Here is an 18,381-nt window from a genome sequence, read left to right as displayed (position 1 = left end):
TTGGTAACCAGCAATTGTGGTGTTATGAATTTTATTGCTTTCACTTAGCCACATATATATAATTCACGACCGTAACGAAAGTTTTTGGTTGTACCCTTCTGGATGCTCCGGGCCATGAAGTTGAGATTATCATTAGTGACTAAAATATGTCACTTTTTTTTTTCAGTGCTACCTTGGAAATCACCGTCCTAAATGGGCAGTAGTACGAGACTTTCTACAAGCCACTCGAAAGAGGCCTGAACCGTATCATCTGGTTTTCAATAATTGCCAAAAATAGGTGCGGGAACTTCTGGCTAAGCTCAATATATCAATCCCGGATGACATTTGGGAAGCCCGACATGTCGGCGTCTACACCATTTGTGGGGGTGGTGCGGAATTCGGTGTTCTAACTGGTGTGTGCCTCTGAAAGTTATTCAGCCATCCAAAGTAACGTAAGCTAGGCTACTAGGCATGCATGGCCGTTTGCATTTCAGATATATGTAGTTAGTTTTTCCTTTTTACTTGTTAGCGCACATGTATGCGTATGTGAAGAGAATGCATAACCTCGTTTCAATAAATTATTTGCAGGGTAACGCCTTGCTTTGTATTTTCTTATTTTTTTTTCTCCTTATTGATAGATTTATGCTTGTTGAATGGACTCCTCTGCTGAGCCTTCCTGAATATGTATTTTCTGTACGCTTGGTGTTGAATAAATATAATCTTTTCCTTTCCTTACTGGTCTCATCCTGTGCTGTTTTCTTTTTTCTTTCAATCAGTCCACTGCTTGTCATTCAATATTTAGTACTGACAACAGCCATGTGATATGCCATTTTCCATAGTTGAAGCGTGAAAGAGAGGACGACAGAACACAGCGGTGACTTGCAAATGAAGCCTTTATTGGCAAACCAGTCAGTATGAGTACCCCACTGGTGGCCAGAATTAAAAAGAAGATGCAGTTCATGCGTAGGAAACATTGTCCTTTAATTAAAAAGCAACTGGCACGTGTCAACATCCTTATTCAAGATAGGCTCTTACTTTCTCTGACAAAGCTTTCGAAGGTGCGCTAATACATTCTTTGTGGAGCCGTGTTATCACCAGTGCTTCGATGGTTTCCCTTGCCAGAGCATCACGGTTTCTTCCTATCACAGTGCAGTCCTGATATAGGACAACAATTGTCTTCATGGTCCCTTTCATCTTTCCTGCAGTCTCTACAGTGCTTTGGAATGTGCCCTGTGGTGGCAACACGTGAGACGTTGTATTCGAGTTCCTTTAATCTTTCATCAAAGCACCGGCCAGTTTTCTCTACAGAGTATTCTGCCAGCAGAACAGCTGGAAAAAGAGAATGCCAGCAGTGTCTGTTCGTTGGCTGTGTGCCGTGATGTGAACAGCATGGGTTGAAACTGACGGGAAAGTTACCCGTGAGCTATTTTGCAGGGTGGTACAGTAGTCTCGTCCTACATATTAACAATGCATAAATGAGAGAGTAAATTTAATCGCTTAATTTTTTTTCTACGAAGACAGGCATGTTATGCCTTTATGGTTGTGGTTACCGGGCTTTCTTTACACGAAAAGTCACTTTTTGTTGTTTGTTTTGTCGTGTCATTCCACCGTTGCTTGTGGCCAGACGTTTCTCAAGACATCTTGCGAAGATGTTGGATAGCACTACAGAGAGTAGGATTTGCACCTGGGCTGGCTCATATACAGTGCATTGGTATCGATGGGCTCTCTTTGGCAGTAACACAAAGGAGCAGCTGCCTGTTTTAGGAGGAGCCAGACTGCCGAGCATTGCTTTTCGGGCAATCTGATTAATGCTATAGTCGGATACCACTTAAGTCTACGGTGAAGCTCTGCCACATTCAGGACTGCTGCACAGAATTCCTTATGTCAAAAAAGGAGTGCGTCGTTGAAAATTTTCTTGTTACCTGAACTAGAAGTTTATCACAAGAAAAAATAGTTATAAGCTCTAGAATTTCGATAGCTGGCTTGATTAATGAAGACAAACATTAAAAAGCTGATTCCGTTTATTGTTGCGATTGGCCAGTAGAGTAATGCAAGATACTGTGGCCCACTGATACAAACTGCTGCTTTCTTTTTTTAAGTTGTATCCTACTATAAACTTCTTCATTATGCGTTTCGAAACGATAATTTCGAACGAGGCCTACTTTGAAAAAGTGGCTTCACCAACGCTGGGGCTCTCGCTTTGCAATCTTCCACCGCCGATGTAATGTCGTATTCAGGCTCTAGCTAAAGCAGCCGCTTTAGCTGTCTTTGTTGCATCAAAGTGCGTTGCAGAACTCAAGCTCCAAAAAGGCAAAAGCGCTGCACTGCTGGTGGAATAAGAGACGTGTTCCGGTCTTGGGCAGTCCTGTTCGGTGATCAGTGCGCCTCCAAAGGCAGCACACTTGCTTCGTCGTTCTACTACTGGGCAAGAGTTAAACGGAGCTCATCTTAGCGCTGCAAAGAAATTTCTACTGAGGCGCAATGCAAAACATGCTAACATGCTCATGTCTTGGATTCAGGAAAAAACACAAATGGCTGAAAACAATTTCGAGCCCTCTGCTAGATGAATTCGATAAATTTCAGATCTTACATGGAAAACCCTTGGCAAATGTTCACGTGCATTGCAAAGTGTATGGCGATGACAACCAGTGAAAGCCTCATAACTCGCCTGGAAGAAGGCATGCATTTAAGAAAAAAACATGTTTTGGCAATTTTCCAGCCTCTTATGACCTATCCCCCCCCCCTAGAGGCATCCAGATATCCACGGTACGTACGGTTAAGATCCGAATCCAGTGCCAAGTGGGTTTGTCCGTAGGGCATCCCTACGGATGTCCATATTTGGATATATGCATCGGAGGTTCGGAGTATGTTTGAGGGACATTCGTTATCGGATGGCTGGTGGATATCTGCAGATGGATGTCCAATGAGTATCCGTGAATACCTCTAGGGATTTGAACTTACGACATCACATACATATTGTTTTCCCTCTCAAAAAAATGTCAAAGAAATTCTATTTCGATTTTGCAAATGACAAAATTCAGCAGATCGAATTTCTATACCAGCAATGAGTTTAATATCTGGATTGGTCAATTAAGATCACCCAAATATGGTGCGAATATGAAAGAATCTGAATTAAAATAATTGCATGACTTTCTGCCACCAGTGCCCTTTCTCCTCCAGCATTTCACCAAGGTAGCTGAGGCATGCTGCCTTCCATGAAAACTAAACCAGGGTACAGTGCTCTATTCTAGAGCACTGTACCCAGGGGCCGCAGCAGAGTGACAGGCCAAAAAGTCGATCCAATCCAATCCGTCAGCCACGAGTTACGGCGCAGTCTTTGCGTAGTTTTCTGTCGAGTCGTACTTCTTTCGGCCTTTATTTTTGCTCCAGTATGCGGTTTGTTTCTTCTGTGGTTGATTGGCTGTGCTATAAATGTGATGTATCACCTATGTGCTCGACAAGACCTTCTGCACCTGAACCTCTCGTGAAAGAGCTCCAGTGTAGTACTGCACCTGACCCCTTTTTGCTTCTGACGAAAGAAGTGGCTTGGTGTTATAACTTGCAAGTAAGTAACTGTGCTTGAAGGTTACCTTGAGGATGCTACTGTGGGAAGAGTGGAAGTTAAAGTACGATGCGATAGCTGTCGCAAACGTGTTTGCCCGCATTCACGAGCCTACCACGATGCTCCGTAAGCAAGTGCATCGCAATTGTCTCTTTCTCTACACTACGAAAAATGTTGAGACGAGGTGTACATGCATGGTGTGAATCTTAAGGCAGTTGTACGTAGGTTCATAATTGCGATAAAACAGAGCGCACAAAAAGGATGTCAGGGCTGCCTTTGCGGTGTGGATGTGGCTTGCCTGTGGAGTGTATTGGTGCCTAAATTATGCCACGTCATGGAACTCACAGGTAGGTTGAAAATAATATTCACAGCTTATCGACTCGTTTTAATGTTAGGCTTGCCGAATGGAAGTTTCCTACCATCTATTGCACAGTAATATGCACTGTGCAGTAACATTGTTTGGAAAGCTGAAGTGTTGTTAAATTTGCGAACTTCAGTTGCACGTCATTCACCTATTTCCCTATCGCTGCGTACTGAGTGCATTGGTGCAGCTTTGTCACACATGTTCATGGTTGGTTGCTACTTAAGAGTTGTTAAAGATGTGAACTTGCTCTCGTAGCTACAGATGGCTAACTTTGAACTATTCGTTGCAGAAACCACCATAAGGAAATATACGTACAGTTTAAGGAACACTGTACTCCTTACACACCTGCCCATCACCTCTGAATACATGAACGGCTTTTATAATCTGATACAACTCAAGAATGCAGTGGCGAACGCCCCTCAAATGAGGCCTTCCAGTCAGTGGCATTGACCAGTTCTCAGACATCGTGGTTATTTCCGTAGAGTGAAATCGCAGGTGGCTGGCATGTACCTCAGTGAAATGAGATTAACTGCCACGTAATGAAAACCAGTCGACGCCATTGGCTGGAGGGCCCCTGTTCGGGGCATTCGCTGCTCCATTCTTGAGTTGCATCCTTCTACGTATAGTGCCAACAGTTCACGTTAGCTGTAAGGAACATACCAGCCTCTGTCATGTTCCACTAATTCTTAACAAGCTTCCTAATCAAATGTTCTTGCTTAATACGTGCAAAGCTGTTAAGCTGTCCATTTTCAAATTCTTCCAGCTCTAATACTCCTGATTGCAAATTGTCCCGTGCTGATTTTCTTCGTGCCTTTACAAGATTTTTTTTTTAAACTTTTATGGCCTACTGTTTGAAAATATACATTATTACTATTTCAGTAATATGTAGGGAAACATAAGTGTCGTGTTATCTTTTCTCATGCAATCGGTTGGAAAAAAATTGCCTGGTCTTGCATGTTTGTGTCTCTTTTAAGACTTGCAACCTGAAGGTAAGATACCTTTGTAAGCTGTGGTTGGCACTGTGACATTGTAGATCTTGTTTTGTGTGCTATATGAATTTTAAACACTTGTGTACCTCTTATGTCGTCACAGAGTTACAATGGTATGTGGAAGCAAGTCTGGAGAAACTAAGGGTTAAAATTATGAAATTCTCTTGATACTGTCTTTCATTAATGTTTTTGCTTACAGTATCTCGCACTTAAAAATTTGCTTAACCTTTTAGTAACAGTATTCTATTCGTGTTTTGGTTTGTTTTTCAGAACATCCTTTTTGGAATACCAAGTTCAACCATGAGAGTACTGCCTGCACACAGTAACTCTTCCTATAGCATAAAACTTTCGCAGGTATAACCACCTTGAAGAATTCCTCTTGAAGACTGAAAACAGCTTTAATGTCATTAATAAAATTGTCTTCAATCGGATACATTGTGCTTTATGGCCGTTTGTTGCTTCATAGAGGCATGAATCTGACACGGTGGACTTATGTCCGATTTCGGGCATCCTGTGGGGTTTTATACAAGCCCATGGGAACTGCTGGATATATTACTGGCTGCAATCACCAGGGTCTGCTTCATCAAAGTGCTGAAGGCATGACATGCGAATGACCTCATTAGATCCGTGGGGGATATTCTTGGATATCCGTATCGCACGTCCATGGGAGATAGCTGCAGTTACACATGTACCTCCGTACGACGTCCGTGGGAGATTCTTAGGAGATCAGCGGATCTCCCATGGATATCTGTATATCCGAAAAGGTCCGTACGCCCAGCAACGTACAGTGGTTGATTGGGCCCTTCACAGGCTCCAGCTTCTTGTGGGAGAAACACTTTAAAGGCCTACTCGACCGAAAGTTTACTTACGCTAATTTTGGGCTCGGTATATTGCTCATGCTATGAGCAATATTTATGCTTGATATTAGGGCTGTAAAACATCTAGTATTTTAGTTAAAAGCATTCAAAAACCTCTGTAGCAGACGATGCAGTCCCCTAGCGATGCATTGGACAAATAACATTCAAGACCGGAAATGACGCACTATTGAGACACTGGCATCGCCGGCTCACTGGTTTCAGGCGTTCTCAAGTGAGTGAGCGCCCCTTGTAGGCCCTTTTTTCTGGTGCGTTTTTGCCGTGAAGCTCGAAGGTATCCGAGAAAAATGAACTGCTGGCATCATGTTGACGCAGTGCAAGGCCAAAGGAATGCGGAAAGCAACACTGTACCCTTTTGGCTGCTGCACTTTACACCTGATCTCGAAAGCTGGTGGCAACTATCTGTAGTTCAGGTTTTAACGAGAATTCCACTCTCTTTTTCGAAAAAGATAACAATGGTGGGCATCTGACGCTTCTCCCTCGCACTAACCCCTGTTGTGGGCACAGCTTTGTCAATAAACCTCTTGCGGTCTACATCATCAATGCATGTATACGTGTTCCTAGTCCGATCGGCAAAGCATGCCACGTTCAGAGGGGAGGGGGCATCTCTAATCGGGAGAATAAAGATGGGGGACTGCTAGTTACAAGCTAGCTTAGCCGGTTCAGAAGCTAAAGTGCAAGGCTTTGCTCATCGAAACAAGCCCTTTTGACGTCACGTTGTTTACACCAGGCAGAGGTCTAAGGAGAGGTCTGCTTCATCTGAAAGGGAATCAACATGCACGCGTTCATTGCGGGTGCAGCTCTACCTGATGCGCAGTAATACAGTCGTGCACCAAGTGTATCTGCTGCCACGAAGACTGTACCCTGCGACTGTACAGTTGAGCCTGTACCCTCAAGACTGTACTGCACTTGCGAGATGGGAGTGGTATATCAGGTCCCCTTCTCATGCGGTTCCATGTACATTGGCCAAACTGGTAGGTGTGTCAAAAAAAGTTTAATGGAGCATGAGAACACAAGAAAAAATGATCCCCTTTCCCATACAGGCGCCCACTGCAGCAAACGCCAATGCAAGCATGTGAAAGATTATGCAGAAAAGAGCAAAAGGCAACTGACTCCCTTGCTCAGTCTACTTTTCGATGCAAGGAGTGCAAATGCATTCCTGATTACAAGAACACGCGAGGTAATGGAGGCCTTCTGCAGGGTGTTTCACGTAACTTGAACCAAGGATTTAAAAAAAGCGGTAAACCACAGCCTGCTGAAGCCAACGATACATTGTTCGCCATCATGTGGCGCTCCTCAGAATATTTTTTTATTGCGCTTAATTACTTAATTAACTAAGATGGATTATGCAAATTTTTAAATATTCATTTTAGTGCCAGGACCGTTACGTTAGGTTGTAGAGCAGGTTTATAAACAACCGATCCAGTTTATTGTAGCATCATATCTCCTACGGGGTCCTTTTCCGGCAACTAAAAAAAGACCGTGAAATATAAAAAAACAACACGTGACTGCGCTCGTGCGCTACCATATTGCAGTGCTCTCAACGGCGCTTCGAGCAAACGGAGTGTGCCCGCTGACCGTGGCGAACTGAACGGCCGCCGCACCGCTGCGGAAAGTGCTGACGCACTGTTAAGTCACTGCCAAAAGCGGCGGCCATTCACTTCGCCACGGTCAGCGGGCACGTTCCGTTTGCTCAATGCGCCGTTGAGAGCGCTGCAATATGGTAGCACACGAGCGCAGTCACTTGGTGTTTCTTTCATATTTTGCGGGGTTTAATGCCGGAAAAAAGGACCCCGTAGGAGATACGATGCTAGAATAAACTGGATCAGTTGCTTATAAACCTGCTCTACAACCTAACGCAATGGTCTTGGCACTAAAATGAATACAGTGAAAGCTCGTTAATTCAAAACTCGATAATTCGAATTTTCGGATAATTCGAACTACACTACTTGGTCCGGCCAAGCTCCATAGAGATCTGTGTATAAAAAAGCCCGTTAATTCGAAAGCGAGTCGGTTCCGTTACGGATAATTCGAACTACGCGCCACCGCGTCTGGGCGGCTTGGCACACAGCATGTGGCCAAAAAAAAAAAAAGCACCTCCTCCGCATAGTTAGCTGCGTACTAAACGGGGACAGAAGATAGAACTAGATAAAACCTTGGAAAAGTGGGTAAAACTTAAATGGCACCATCACCGGCGCGGTGGCCGGAGGCACCGGAGGGTAGGGAGGGGTTGGCGACCGCGCTGGCGGCTGCCTACCCTCTTTTCCGCGCAACCTCCGGAACTCGCATCTAAATACTCGTTAATTCGAGCCCTGTTAATTCGAAAATACGGATAAGCACTGCCAGCGCGGTCCCAGCCAATGCCCACGAAGGCTATGACTTCGGACCGGCGCTACAAATTACGAGCGAAAAAGTTTTTTTTTTTCTTTGCGAGTGTGGTCCATGCTTCCACCCATCGGTTGGACGCCAACGGAAGCACGCGCTCAGCGCGAACAAGACGCCGGCTTTTGAGTGGCAGTAGACGGTGTGCGCCCCAATCGCCCATGGCACATAAGGTGAACATACTGAAAACGAGGCTTGCACAACCGAACAAGCGCTGGCACTCTGCCAAAGTTCGCTTCCCCCTTGCTGGAGCTACCCCCCCCCCCCCCAAAAAAAAAAAAAGAAAGCGTCAGTCGTTAACGCTTCCCTCCGTTTGGCACCGTCACGGCCCACAACGCATTTCTTGGCCGCGCGCCAAGATGCTGCGGAGCGATAAGCCCACAACGCATTTCTTGGCGGCCCGCCAAGATGCTGCGCAGCGATAAGTGATTTTCACAGCATCTTGGCGCGCGGCCAAGAAATGCGTTGTGGGCCGTGACGGTGCCAAACGGAAGGAAGCGTTAACGACTGACGCTTTTTTTTTTTAGAGCGCAGCTCTTTGGCGTCCGTTCCTGGGTTTCGCGTCGTCGTCGGCGTCGGCCTCGTAACCAGCTCCGCCCCCAATGTCATGCTTTTCAATTGGTCGAAATGCTCGTGACGTCACAGTGCGCGAATTTCAAATGGGGCCAATTGTACTTTGGCTAGTAACCATGCAACCAATCAAAGGGATCGTATAGTGATGCTGCAACTAAGTTGGACTGAGTTTAGTTAATTGCTTAATTAATCAATTAGCCTAATTAATATAGAGGAGAATGAAGAGGTCAGAAGAAAAGAAAGACGCGCGACGCAGCGACAACAGCGTCCGCGGAAGGACACGCTGCTGAAAAAAAAAAAAAGATAAGTACGAAGCCGCGTTCCCTCCACCACCACGCACTTCCCCACTCAGTAAGACGTTGCTCGTTTCATATACGTTGTGTCGAACATCCTAGACAGTTCCAACAATTGACAGGTTAATGACAGAACACGATGAATAGAAATGCAATAATGTAAATATGAAACAGCCTTATTAACCTTTCTAGTTAGACCGCATAAATCTATAAAACCGAGAACGAAATGGGTCGAGTTGGGGAATCGAACCAGGGTCTCCGGAGTGCGATACGAGCACGCTAGCCACTCCGTAATGCCAGCTGAATGGTTTGGAATGAACAAAGGCGCGTCTAGCTAATACGGTGTCTTCGTTCACTCCCATCTTCCCCCTTCCCCTTACGGCGAGGTGCAGGTGTCCACCCAGATATGCGAGAGAGATACATTTCCTTTCCTCAAAAAATAAATTTACCGTCCAGCAAGGCGTACAGCCGAATTGGCGATGGCGTTCTGTGGACTCCCTGGCAGCGTTGCAAGACGCTGTCGCGTTCCACTCTTACAGGCGAAGCTTAACATGTTAACCACACATCAGTAACACACGCAGACAGCCAATGGACGCGTCATTCGCTGGCAGCACTTGATTCATCATCCACAACCACATTCTTAACGTACGCTCCCTTGCCGCACATGCCAAGGACGTACACCACGATCACATTCTGCGCCATTCCTCTGTACTTTGCTTTGCTGAAACCTGGATGGATCCCGAAGAGCCTCTCGAAATCATAGATTTCCTATACTGCTGTGGTGCTCGCAGAGACCACAACAAAGCGGCGGGAGTCGCTATCTACTTGCGCACAGGTCTCTCTGCAATACCAGTCGAAATGTTTGGCACGTCACATGAACTTGGCGAACTGTGCGCCGCAAAGTTGCCCAACGGCTTGCTGGTAGTAGCTGCCTACTTCGCCCCTACCGCACTCACGAAAGACGTCGTGCACTTCCTGCAACTCGCATTAACCGTCCATCGATCCACACCGATGTTAGTAGTGGGGGACTTTAATGTTGACATAAAGACAAACAGCAATTTCCTAACACTTATGCGGGAGAACATCCCGTTCCTCTCGCTCGTAACGCGTCCCACGGCTGTGACAACCTCGCGAGGCACTTGTATAGATCTCGTCTTTGAGAATCAAGCATTGGTGTACCAAGTCGAACATATATCAGGCTATTTCTCCGACCACAAAGCTTCCTTCATGACTGTCAAGAACTGTTAGTGGAATCTTTGTTAAAGGAATACGTGTGAAAAATAAAAAAAAAAACTCTGTGATAGCGCATACATGTGTTGCTCGATTTCTTTGCCTCAATCTATCGAAAAGGTGAAACAGCTTTTTGCTGCGCTCAAATTTCGCATTAGGAAGTAACGTAATCGTCGGTAATTTTTTTTTCAGATTCTTAGGCAAAAATCGGGGGGGGTCATTATGTGAGTGGGTTCGTTACGCGAGTAAATACCCTACATATACCGTAATGCAAATGGTTCTTGTCGGTTTTTTCGCGGCCATTCGATAATTCGAACATCGGATAATTCGAACTTTTTTCCCGGTCCCGTGAAGTTCGAATTAACGAGCTTTTACTGTATTTGAAAATTTGCATAAATCATCTCAGTTAATTAAGTAATCAAGTGCAATAAAAAATATTCTGAGGAGCGCCACATGATAATGAACAATGTATTGTTGGTTTCACCGGGCTGCGGTTTACCACTTTTTTTAAATCCTTGGTTCAAGTTACGTGAAACACCCTGTATATTCACCACAAGGGCACGATGTGTATCAGCAGCCCTTCCATTGCATCTTCCGAGATGGAATTGGGTTATCTGACCTCCCATGCCGCTTCCAGAGAACTTTTGTTGTCCTGATAAGTCTTTTTTGATGTCCGTCTTTTGTTCTTCAATAAAAAACCAGTTGATAGTCGCTTGTTTGTGCAGTTTATAAAAAAATAACTACACTGCACGCATGGCACAGCGCACATGTGCTGTTAGCTCGCGTGTCCGCTCAAAAATGCCAACCTGATAATTAGGGGTGTGCGAATATTCGAAATTTTCGAATATATTTCGAATAGTATAATTTTAGTATTCGTATTCGATTCGAAATCCAAGTAATCGTGTTGTTTCGAATATTCGACACGACGCGAATATTCGTATCTAGCCGAATATTCTATTGCGAGCACCGGCGTTCATTTCGGTCTGCAAGTCCTATCGACAGAGACATAACAACATTGCGGCGCCCAGAGCAATGCGTAACGTAGGGCCATGCAGTAGCTGACTGCACTGGTGAGCTTTTTTGTCTCTATACCTGCGAAGTTGGTATAGTCGGAGCTGTGCATGAAATATCTCACTATACGTGCCAGTTAAGTGCCAATTGAAAGGGCATTTTCTGTGGCTGAACAAGTCATTTCAGCTAAAAGGGAACTACTTCTTCCTGACCATGTGGAGCAGCCAGTTTTCCTTCACGACAACCTTTCATGTTCATCCTAGCAACGCGCTTTTGTGCTTATGGCAAGCTAGCCTTGATCAATGCTGTGCACTAGTCATCTTCTCTGATATTTCCACTCTTCTAAGAATTTTTGAGACTTTGATACTTTTTGTGCAGTCACACACACCTTTTGTGCTCATTTCATCACTGATAGTTGAGCTGTGATGTTCTTGGGTGCTCAAATAAATGTTTTGTAGTGGTTAAATGCGTCTGTCCATTATTCGATATTCGCTTCGTATTCGAAAAATTTGCTATTCGCACACCCCTACTGATAATACAAGCTCTTTTTCTACTTGGCCTACGTTTAAATATGCCTCCTTCCTCCGCGATGTTTGCACTTTGCACAGGGTGGATGCAGCTCCCTCTATCCTCGCTCTTACTGTCGTCAGAAGCGTTAAAAGAAACGTTTTTTTCATATATGACCAGTATTTATTGAGCAAAGTGCTGCATGTGCCACAGGTACCAGCGTTTTGCACGAACCGCATCAAGCAGACGCTTCGACACTGCCAGACTCCTGTCTCAAACATGCGTCACTTCCGGGGCCCGTTTTTCCAGTTTCGGTATTGAAAACAATGATTTTTGTGTGCCACTGGCACCTTAACTGCTTGAAACTGGAACGTAAAGTTTTGTGGGTAACATTATCTGGCGGTGCACTATTAAAAAAACAACATTTTTACGGCGTGCAAAATTTCGGTAAAGTAGGCCTTTAAGTGACCCCAGATAGGGCATGTAAATTACATTTTCCAGGCAAGCTTTTCAACATGGAAGCCACAAAATGCAACTACGGACAAAGGTTGCCTTGACTAACATCATGTGCCACAGGCTACCTTAACACAATGTTGTGAGCTGGTTGGTAAAAACAGGAAAGCTAACAAAACATGTTCTACTAAAGGTGTACCAGAACTTCATTCAACACTGCTGTTCCCTTTCTGCTTTTTTAAACGGCGCATGTTAGCAAATGTCTTTGGGTACAAGTCACACTACATTGGTTTTTTGCGCTTGTGGCTCTGCACATGTTTCTTGAGGTGTCCACTTTGTGCAAAGGCCAGAGGGCACAGCTTGCACTGGTATGGCTTTTCCCCCGTGTGGCAACGGAGGTGGTTTACCAGGGTGGACCTTAATGTAAAGGCACTGCCACAGTGGTCGCAACTGTAAGGACGCTCACCAGTGTGAGTGCGCACGTGCTTGATCAGGCCTCGCTTTTCTCTAAAGGCACTGTCACAGTAGTCGCAACTGTAAGGACGCTCACTCGTGTGAGTGCGCACGTGCTTGATCAGGCTTTGCTTATCTCTAAAGGCGCTGGCACACAAGTTGCAACTGTAAGGACGCTCATCCGTGTGAGTGCGCACGTGCTTGACCAGGCCTCGCTTTTCTCTAAAAGCACTGCCACAGTGCTCGCAACTGTAAGGACGCTCACCCATGTGAGTGCGCTCACCCATGTGAGTGCGCATATGGTAGTCCAGGTTGAACTGTTTAGCAAAAGCACTGCCGCAGTGGTCGCAACGGTACAGACAATCGCCCGCGTGATTGCGCTGCATGTGTCTGACTAGGGACTGCTTTCGCATAAAGGCACTAGCACAGTAGTCGCAGTGGTATGGGCGTTCGCCCGTGTGAGAACGCATGTGATACACCAGCCAACTTCTCCTCTCGAAGGCTTTGTTACAGTGGCTACACTCATGCGGCTTTTTAACCTTGGGTTCATCCTTGCTGTTACCCCCACTGGTAGTAGCAGCTGTCGTGCCGCGGTTCACAGGGCACATTTCTCCAGGTGAACTCTGTCCAGAAGTGCCATGTTTTCTGTCTTCAGAGATCAAGCCTGCATGTGAGCAACAGAGTAATTTCAATACGATGCAAGACTGGCCTGCCTAGTGCTAGGCTGATGAGACAGAGAATGCGAATGGCATTGCTGAGCTAGATTGAATAAATTCGGCTTTCTGTCTCCTGCTCTGAATTCAAGATAAAGATAACAACACTTCAGGCTGCAAACACTTCAAATAGTTCATTGTTAAGAACAAAAAATTTGGCAGAGGCTCAGCTTGGTTAAGCCCGGAAATTGCGAAAGCAACTTCATCCGTTTCTTCAGCCCGCATCCGCCGTGTCTACCGCTGCTCTGCGCCGACGGTTGGTTGGTTGCGACTGAGAGAAGGATGAAAAGCACGGACCTGCCTACTGGCTCCAGCCGAGCCACCACCGCTGCCACGTGCATATAGAAGAGAGTTGAAAGATATGAGGAAAGATAAACAGCACACATTAAACTTGGCGCTGCACTTGTAGATGCACCCGCATCAAGCGATGTTGACCGGCGTGCTCGCCAGGCTGCTGCATACGCACGTTGTTTAGCTTGCCGTTCTTCCCGTTCTTCGTCTGTTTGTTCGGCACGGCGCCGTCGCTTGGCCGCAGCAGATCGTTCCAGCCTCGCCTTGTACACATCATCCGACATAGCGCACTGAGAAAAACGCAGCTGCAGCCCCCCCCCCCCCGTTTTATCCCGCTCTAGCGAGCGCCCTCTCTCGGCAGCGGCGCAGCCGGCGTGTAATGCTGTACCTCCACCATCGATGGCGCGAGCTGGGGCCCCGTCTCTCGGTCTGTCGTGACGTCACACGGTCACGTGATGCGCCGCTGTGTAAGGAGGCGCCACGACCATCGATGGCAGCAAAGTGCAAGCAGTATTGCTTTCGCAATAAAAGGAAGGCACCTTTTTAAAAACAATCTGGCACTGCGTTATGATCTGCAATACAAGAGACTGAAGCCATTAACTACGCTGCGTTTACAATAAAGATTTCATGTCTATTTGCACATCAGAATGAAACCCAGAGAATGCAATATTTATTCATAAATTCCATGATGAAAGAAATGTTTTTACAATTTACAAAGTTAGTGCTTTCCCAACACAGCTCAAGCTAAAACCTAGATCAGCACTGTCTCGAAAGGTCCAGTTTACGAAACTGCAAATAATCATGCAGACCTGAAAAGTTATTTTCCTTGCTTTGTTTTTCATGCAGCCAAAGTGACCAAGTACTTCTTGCTGTGGTACTACCAATTTTCATTAGCAAATCAGCAGTGCCCACAAAACAATGCAAAATCAGTGCCCATCTGACAAGATGATAAACTGAAGCACATCAGGCAGTCTAACTGCTCTAGCTCTTGAGCCAGGCTTGCCTCAGTACATTCAAATAAAATAACCATGATAAGGTTTTAAGTATTCAGCCAAGGTTTTGAGTTCATTGGGAGCAGAAGTTCGAAGTGCATAAATGCCTTTGCCTTGCACATATGGCACTCACTGATAGCTCCTGGAGCCCAATTCACTGACACTAACAAGCAGGACAAGTAAGCAAATGAATTCACTTCACTGGCACAACTGTCTTTAACTCAGTGAGGCTTCATGCCTATGTCATTACGGTAACCTTTGGTGCCTGCTGTCCACTCTTCGCAAGCAAACTTTTGGCAATTACCTTCATCACTGGAACTGCTATTCGCTGGCTTGTTTCCAGTCTTGTCAGCTGCACGCTCTATGACGAGTTCGCCCAAAAGGAAAGCACTGGCCACTGATGCGTCAAAAGACACGAAGGAGATGCTGATTTCTTCGAGAACGGCATTGTTGGTGTCCTTCACCTTGAATGTTCTGGAAGCAAGGGGGGGGGGCAGCTCTCAATTATAGAACTCCACCTTAAGGTTCTAGGTAGTGCACTGGGATTGCACAATTCTGCGTCGAGAAAAAATAAGGAGTGGTATATGCCCTCCTATCTCGACACCCAATTCTTGAAATTCAAAGCAGCCGCCACGGTGGCTCAGTGGTTATGGTGCTTGGCTGCTGACCCGAAAGACACGGGTTCGATCCCGGCCGTGGCGGTTGAATTTCTTTGGGGGAGAAATTCTAAAGGGCCGTGTACTGTGCGATGTCAGTGCACGTTAAAGAACCCCAGGTGGTCGAAATTTCCGGAGCCCTCCACTACGGCGTCTCTCATAGCCCTAGTCGCTTTGGGACGTTAAACCCCATACACCAACCAAACCAACCAACCAAATTCAAAGCTATCTATTTCGATAAAAACGCGGTCGGGCTTCCCGGCAAAGTTCGACCACTTTGGCATGAACAGTATACAAAAATAAAAAAACTTATAGGTGATAAGGAGCTGACTCGAAATGTGCTAATTGTGGTGCTTAACATCGCAAAGCTACAACTGGTCACGTGAGATGCCATAGTGTGGTGATGGAGGAAAGAGCACAAGATCAATAATTTCTAGCAATACTGCCTGCTTTAAAACAGAAGGCTGTGGCCTCCGCAATTGGCTCCGGCTGCGAGTAACATTGCGCTTAATCTCAGAGGCCACGCACACATACAGGAGCTTGCAGGTGCCGCCCACAGATAGCCACAGAGGCCGCAAGCTGCTATCATCACCGTAAATTTTTTCCTCCGCCGCGAGCTCCCGCTATCTATATTGGCATCAGTATCACCAGCTCCAGCTTTTTTGCGGCTGTCAAAGGCACAGGGAGTTGTGGTCGCTTGTTAGTTCAGCGTAGTTGCGGCTTTCGTGTGTTATCACCAAGCGTTGCAATTTTAGCACGAAGGGCAAGCACTTTAATGGCTACAAGGCTGGGAGTTCGCACTCGAACACGGCAAGTGTGCAGTGGGCCAGAAATTCGACGTGGCCCAGAAGTGCGGCAGTTGCGACAGCGACGTGCCTAAATTTTCGTATGCGACCCCAAGCGCTGAGGTTTTCGTGGGTCAAAGTCGGGAAGGTTTCTAAACAGATGTGTAAAGTGAGCATCCCTGAAAACTGTGTGCGGAATGTGGCATGCGCGGAGTCCACACAATGTCGTTGTACGGGCTGTGGGTCCGCAGCAGCTGCGACAGCAGCAACACTAATGAGGACTAGTAGTCAGTTCAGCAAAAACTTAGTTAAAATAAGCTTGGGTTGTGGAACGTGCGCACGTTTTTTTCACTGAGATTGGGGGGGGTGCCAAGTTTCAAGTTTGGGGAGCGCCTATTACTGTATAAACGCGTGTAAGGGCCGCAACCCGTTTTTAAAAAAAAATAAATCCGCGTAAGGGCCGCACCCGAACTTTCCACGACCCAGGCCTTTTAAATGCACACCGCGTGGCCTCAGCGATCAGCTCCGGCTGTGAGCAACGGTGCGCTTGATCGCGGAGGCAATGCATGCGCACAGGAGCTTCCAAGTACCATATGGATGGCGCCCGAAGCCGTGGTCATCATCATTGTCGTCAACTTTTTCCTCCGCCGCCACCTCCCACTATCCACATCAACATCAGCATCGTCAGCTCTAGCCTTTTGTTGTTTTTGTGGGGTGCTAGCGCACTCGCCACAGCTGCGGTGGTTGTGGCTTTCGCGTCCTGCCACCGAGCCTTGCAGTTTTAGCTCGATAGGCTAGCACCTGAATAGCTACACGGCTGGGAGTTAGCTCTCGAACACGGCAAGCGTGCAGCGGGCAGGAAATTCGACGCGGCCGAGGAGTGCGTCCGATGGTGGTGCAACCAGAAGGATGCATTGAGAAACACAAGCTGCAGAAAGCCCGCTTTCCGAGGCAAGCTGTGCGAGTTTCGTGAACTTGAAGAAGAACTGGTCTGCTATGTGATGGAAGTGCGGAACAACGGCTATGCGTTGACTGCGGACATGCTGCACAGCTTCTTTTGGGATGAGCATGCACCAGAGCACAGCACCAACTCAGAGTCGAAATACTCGGCGAGTGACGATTGGACGCAGAATAAATGCTGCTCATTCCCTGATTGGTGTGTTTTCACTTAAAAAGAAATTTTTTTTCGCAAATAACGTGCGTGGGCCGCACCCCGAAAATTGGCCCTCGAATCTGGAAATAAAAAGTGCGGCCCTTACACGTCTTTATACGGTATGTGCGGAAATAAAAAAATCTGATTTTTTTTTCTTCAGAAAAACGGGGTGCTGCCCATACACGAGTGCGGCTCTTACACGCGTTTATACGGTATGTGCAGAAACAAAAAAATCAAATTTTTCACGACTAAAATGCCCATTATGCGAGTGCTCCTGTTGTGCGAGTAAATACGATATTTCTGCACTCCAATGCTCGGCTCGTGCACTCCACTCCACCAGTTATCTGAGCTCTGCTTGTGACATTCCCCCCCCCCCCCCCCCCCCATCAGTGATTAGACAATTACGTGATAGTTGACAAGCGATAAGGACAATGCAGTGAGCTAGGGAAAGAAAAATGATAGGTGTAACATTAAGAGATTGGAAGCGGGCGGAGTGGGTGAGAGAACAAACGCGGGTTAATGACATCCTAGTTGAAATCAAGAGGAAGAAGTGGGCTTGGGCAGGGCATGTAATGCGAAAGCAAAATAACCGCTGGTCCTTAAGGGTAACGGAGTGGATTCCAACAGAAGGCAAGTGTAGCAGGGGGTGGCAGAAAATTAGGTGGGCGGATGAGATTAAGAAGTTTGCGGGGATAAGGTGGCTGCAACTGGCGAAGGAGAGAATTAATTGGAGAGAAATGGGAGAGACCTGCGCCCTGCAGTGGGCGTAGTCAGGCTGATGATGATGATGTGATAGTCGACGGTGCCGGCCACCCACAGCAAGATAAAGTGAACATGCTGAACACCAGCCTTGTAAGGTCAGGTGGGCACTTTTTGCGTGAGGTTAAAATAAATGCAAACTGTCCACGATAAAGTGGGAGCGTGAGTTCATTACGCGAATTAAATACGGTAGGTAGCACTCTAGTCTGCAAATCCACATCACAGAAAACAAACTTCCAGGAGAACATAGATGAGTTGGCTGCACTTGGGAGGAAGTCTCAAGTTATGAACAAGAGCGTACTGTGATATCTATTAAAAAAAATATATATGCAAGAGTTCCGCAAAATTCACCTAAAGGGCC

The 18,381-nt window shown here is 46.4% G+C and overlaps 1 protein-coding gene across 1 annotated transcript in view; it reads right to left on the bottom strand.

The window, feature by feature from the left end:
* Positions 1-18,381, bottom strand: part of LOC149347017 (uncharacterized) — a 74,551-nt gene that overhangs the window by 43,137 nt on the left and 13,033 nt on the right. Inside the window, exons 9-10 of the mRNA XM_089541462.1 lie at positions 14,972-15,141; positions 12,501-13,335 (exon numbers count right to left, since the gene is read on the bottom strand). Of these exons, the coding sequence (XP_089397588.1) occupies positions 12,501-13,335; positions 14,972-15,141 (1,005 nt within the window). The remainder of the gene's footprint in view (positions 1-12,500; positions 13,336-14,971; positions 15,142-18,381) is intronic.

This window comes from Amblyomma mixtum, chromosome 4 (genome assembly GCF_055824585.1).
Source record: "Amblyomma mixtum isolate Tamu chromosome 4, ASM5582458v1, whole genome shotgun sequence".
Taxonomy (NCBI): Eukaryota; Metazoa; Arthropoda; class Arachnida; order Ixodida; family Ixodidae; genus Amblyomma; species Amblyomma mixtum.
Note: the sequence above shows the minus strand (reverse complement) of the source record. Positions and strands in the feature narration are given on the sequence as shown.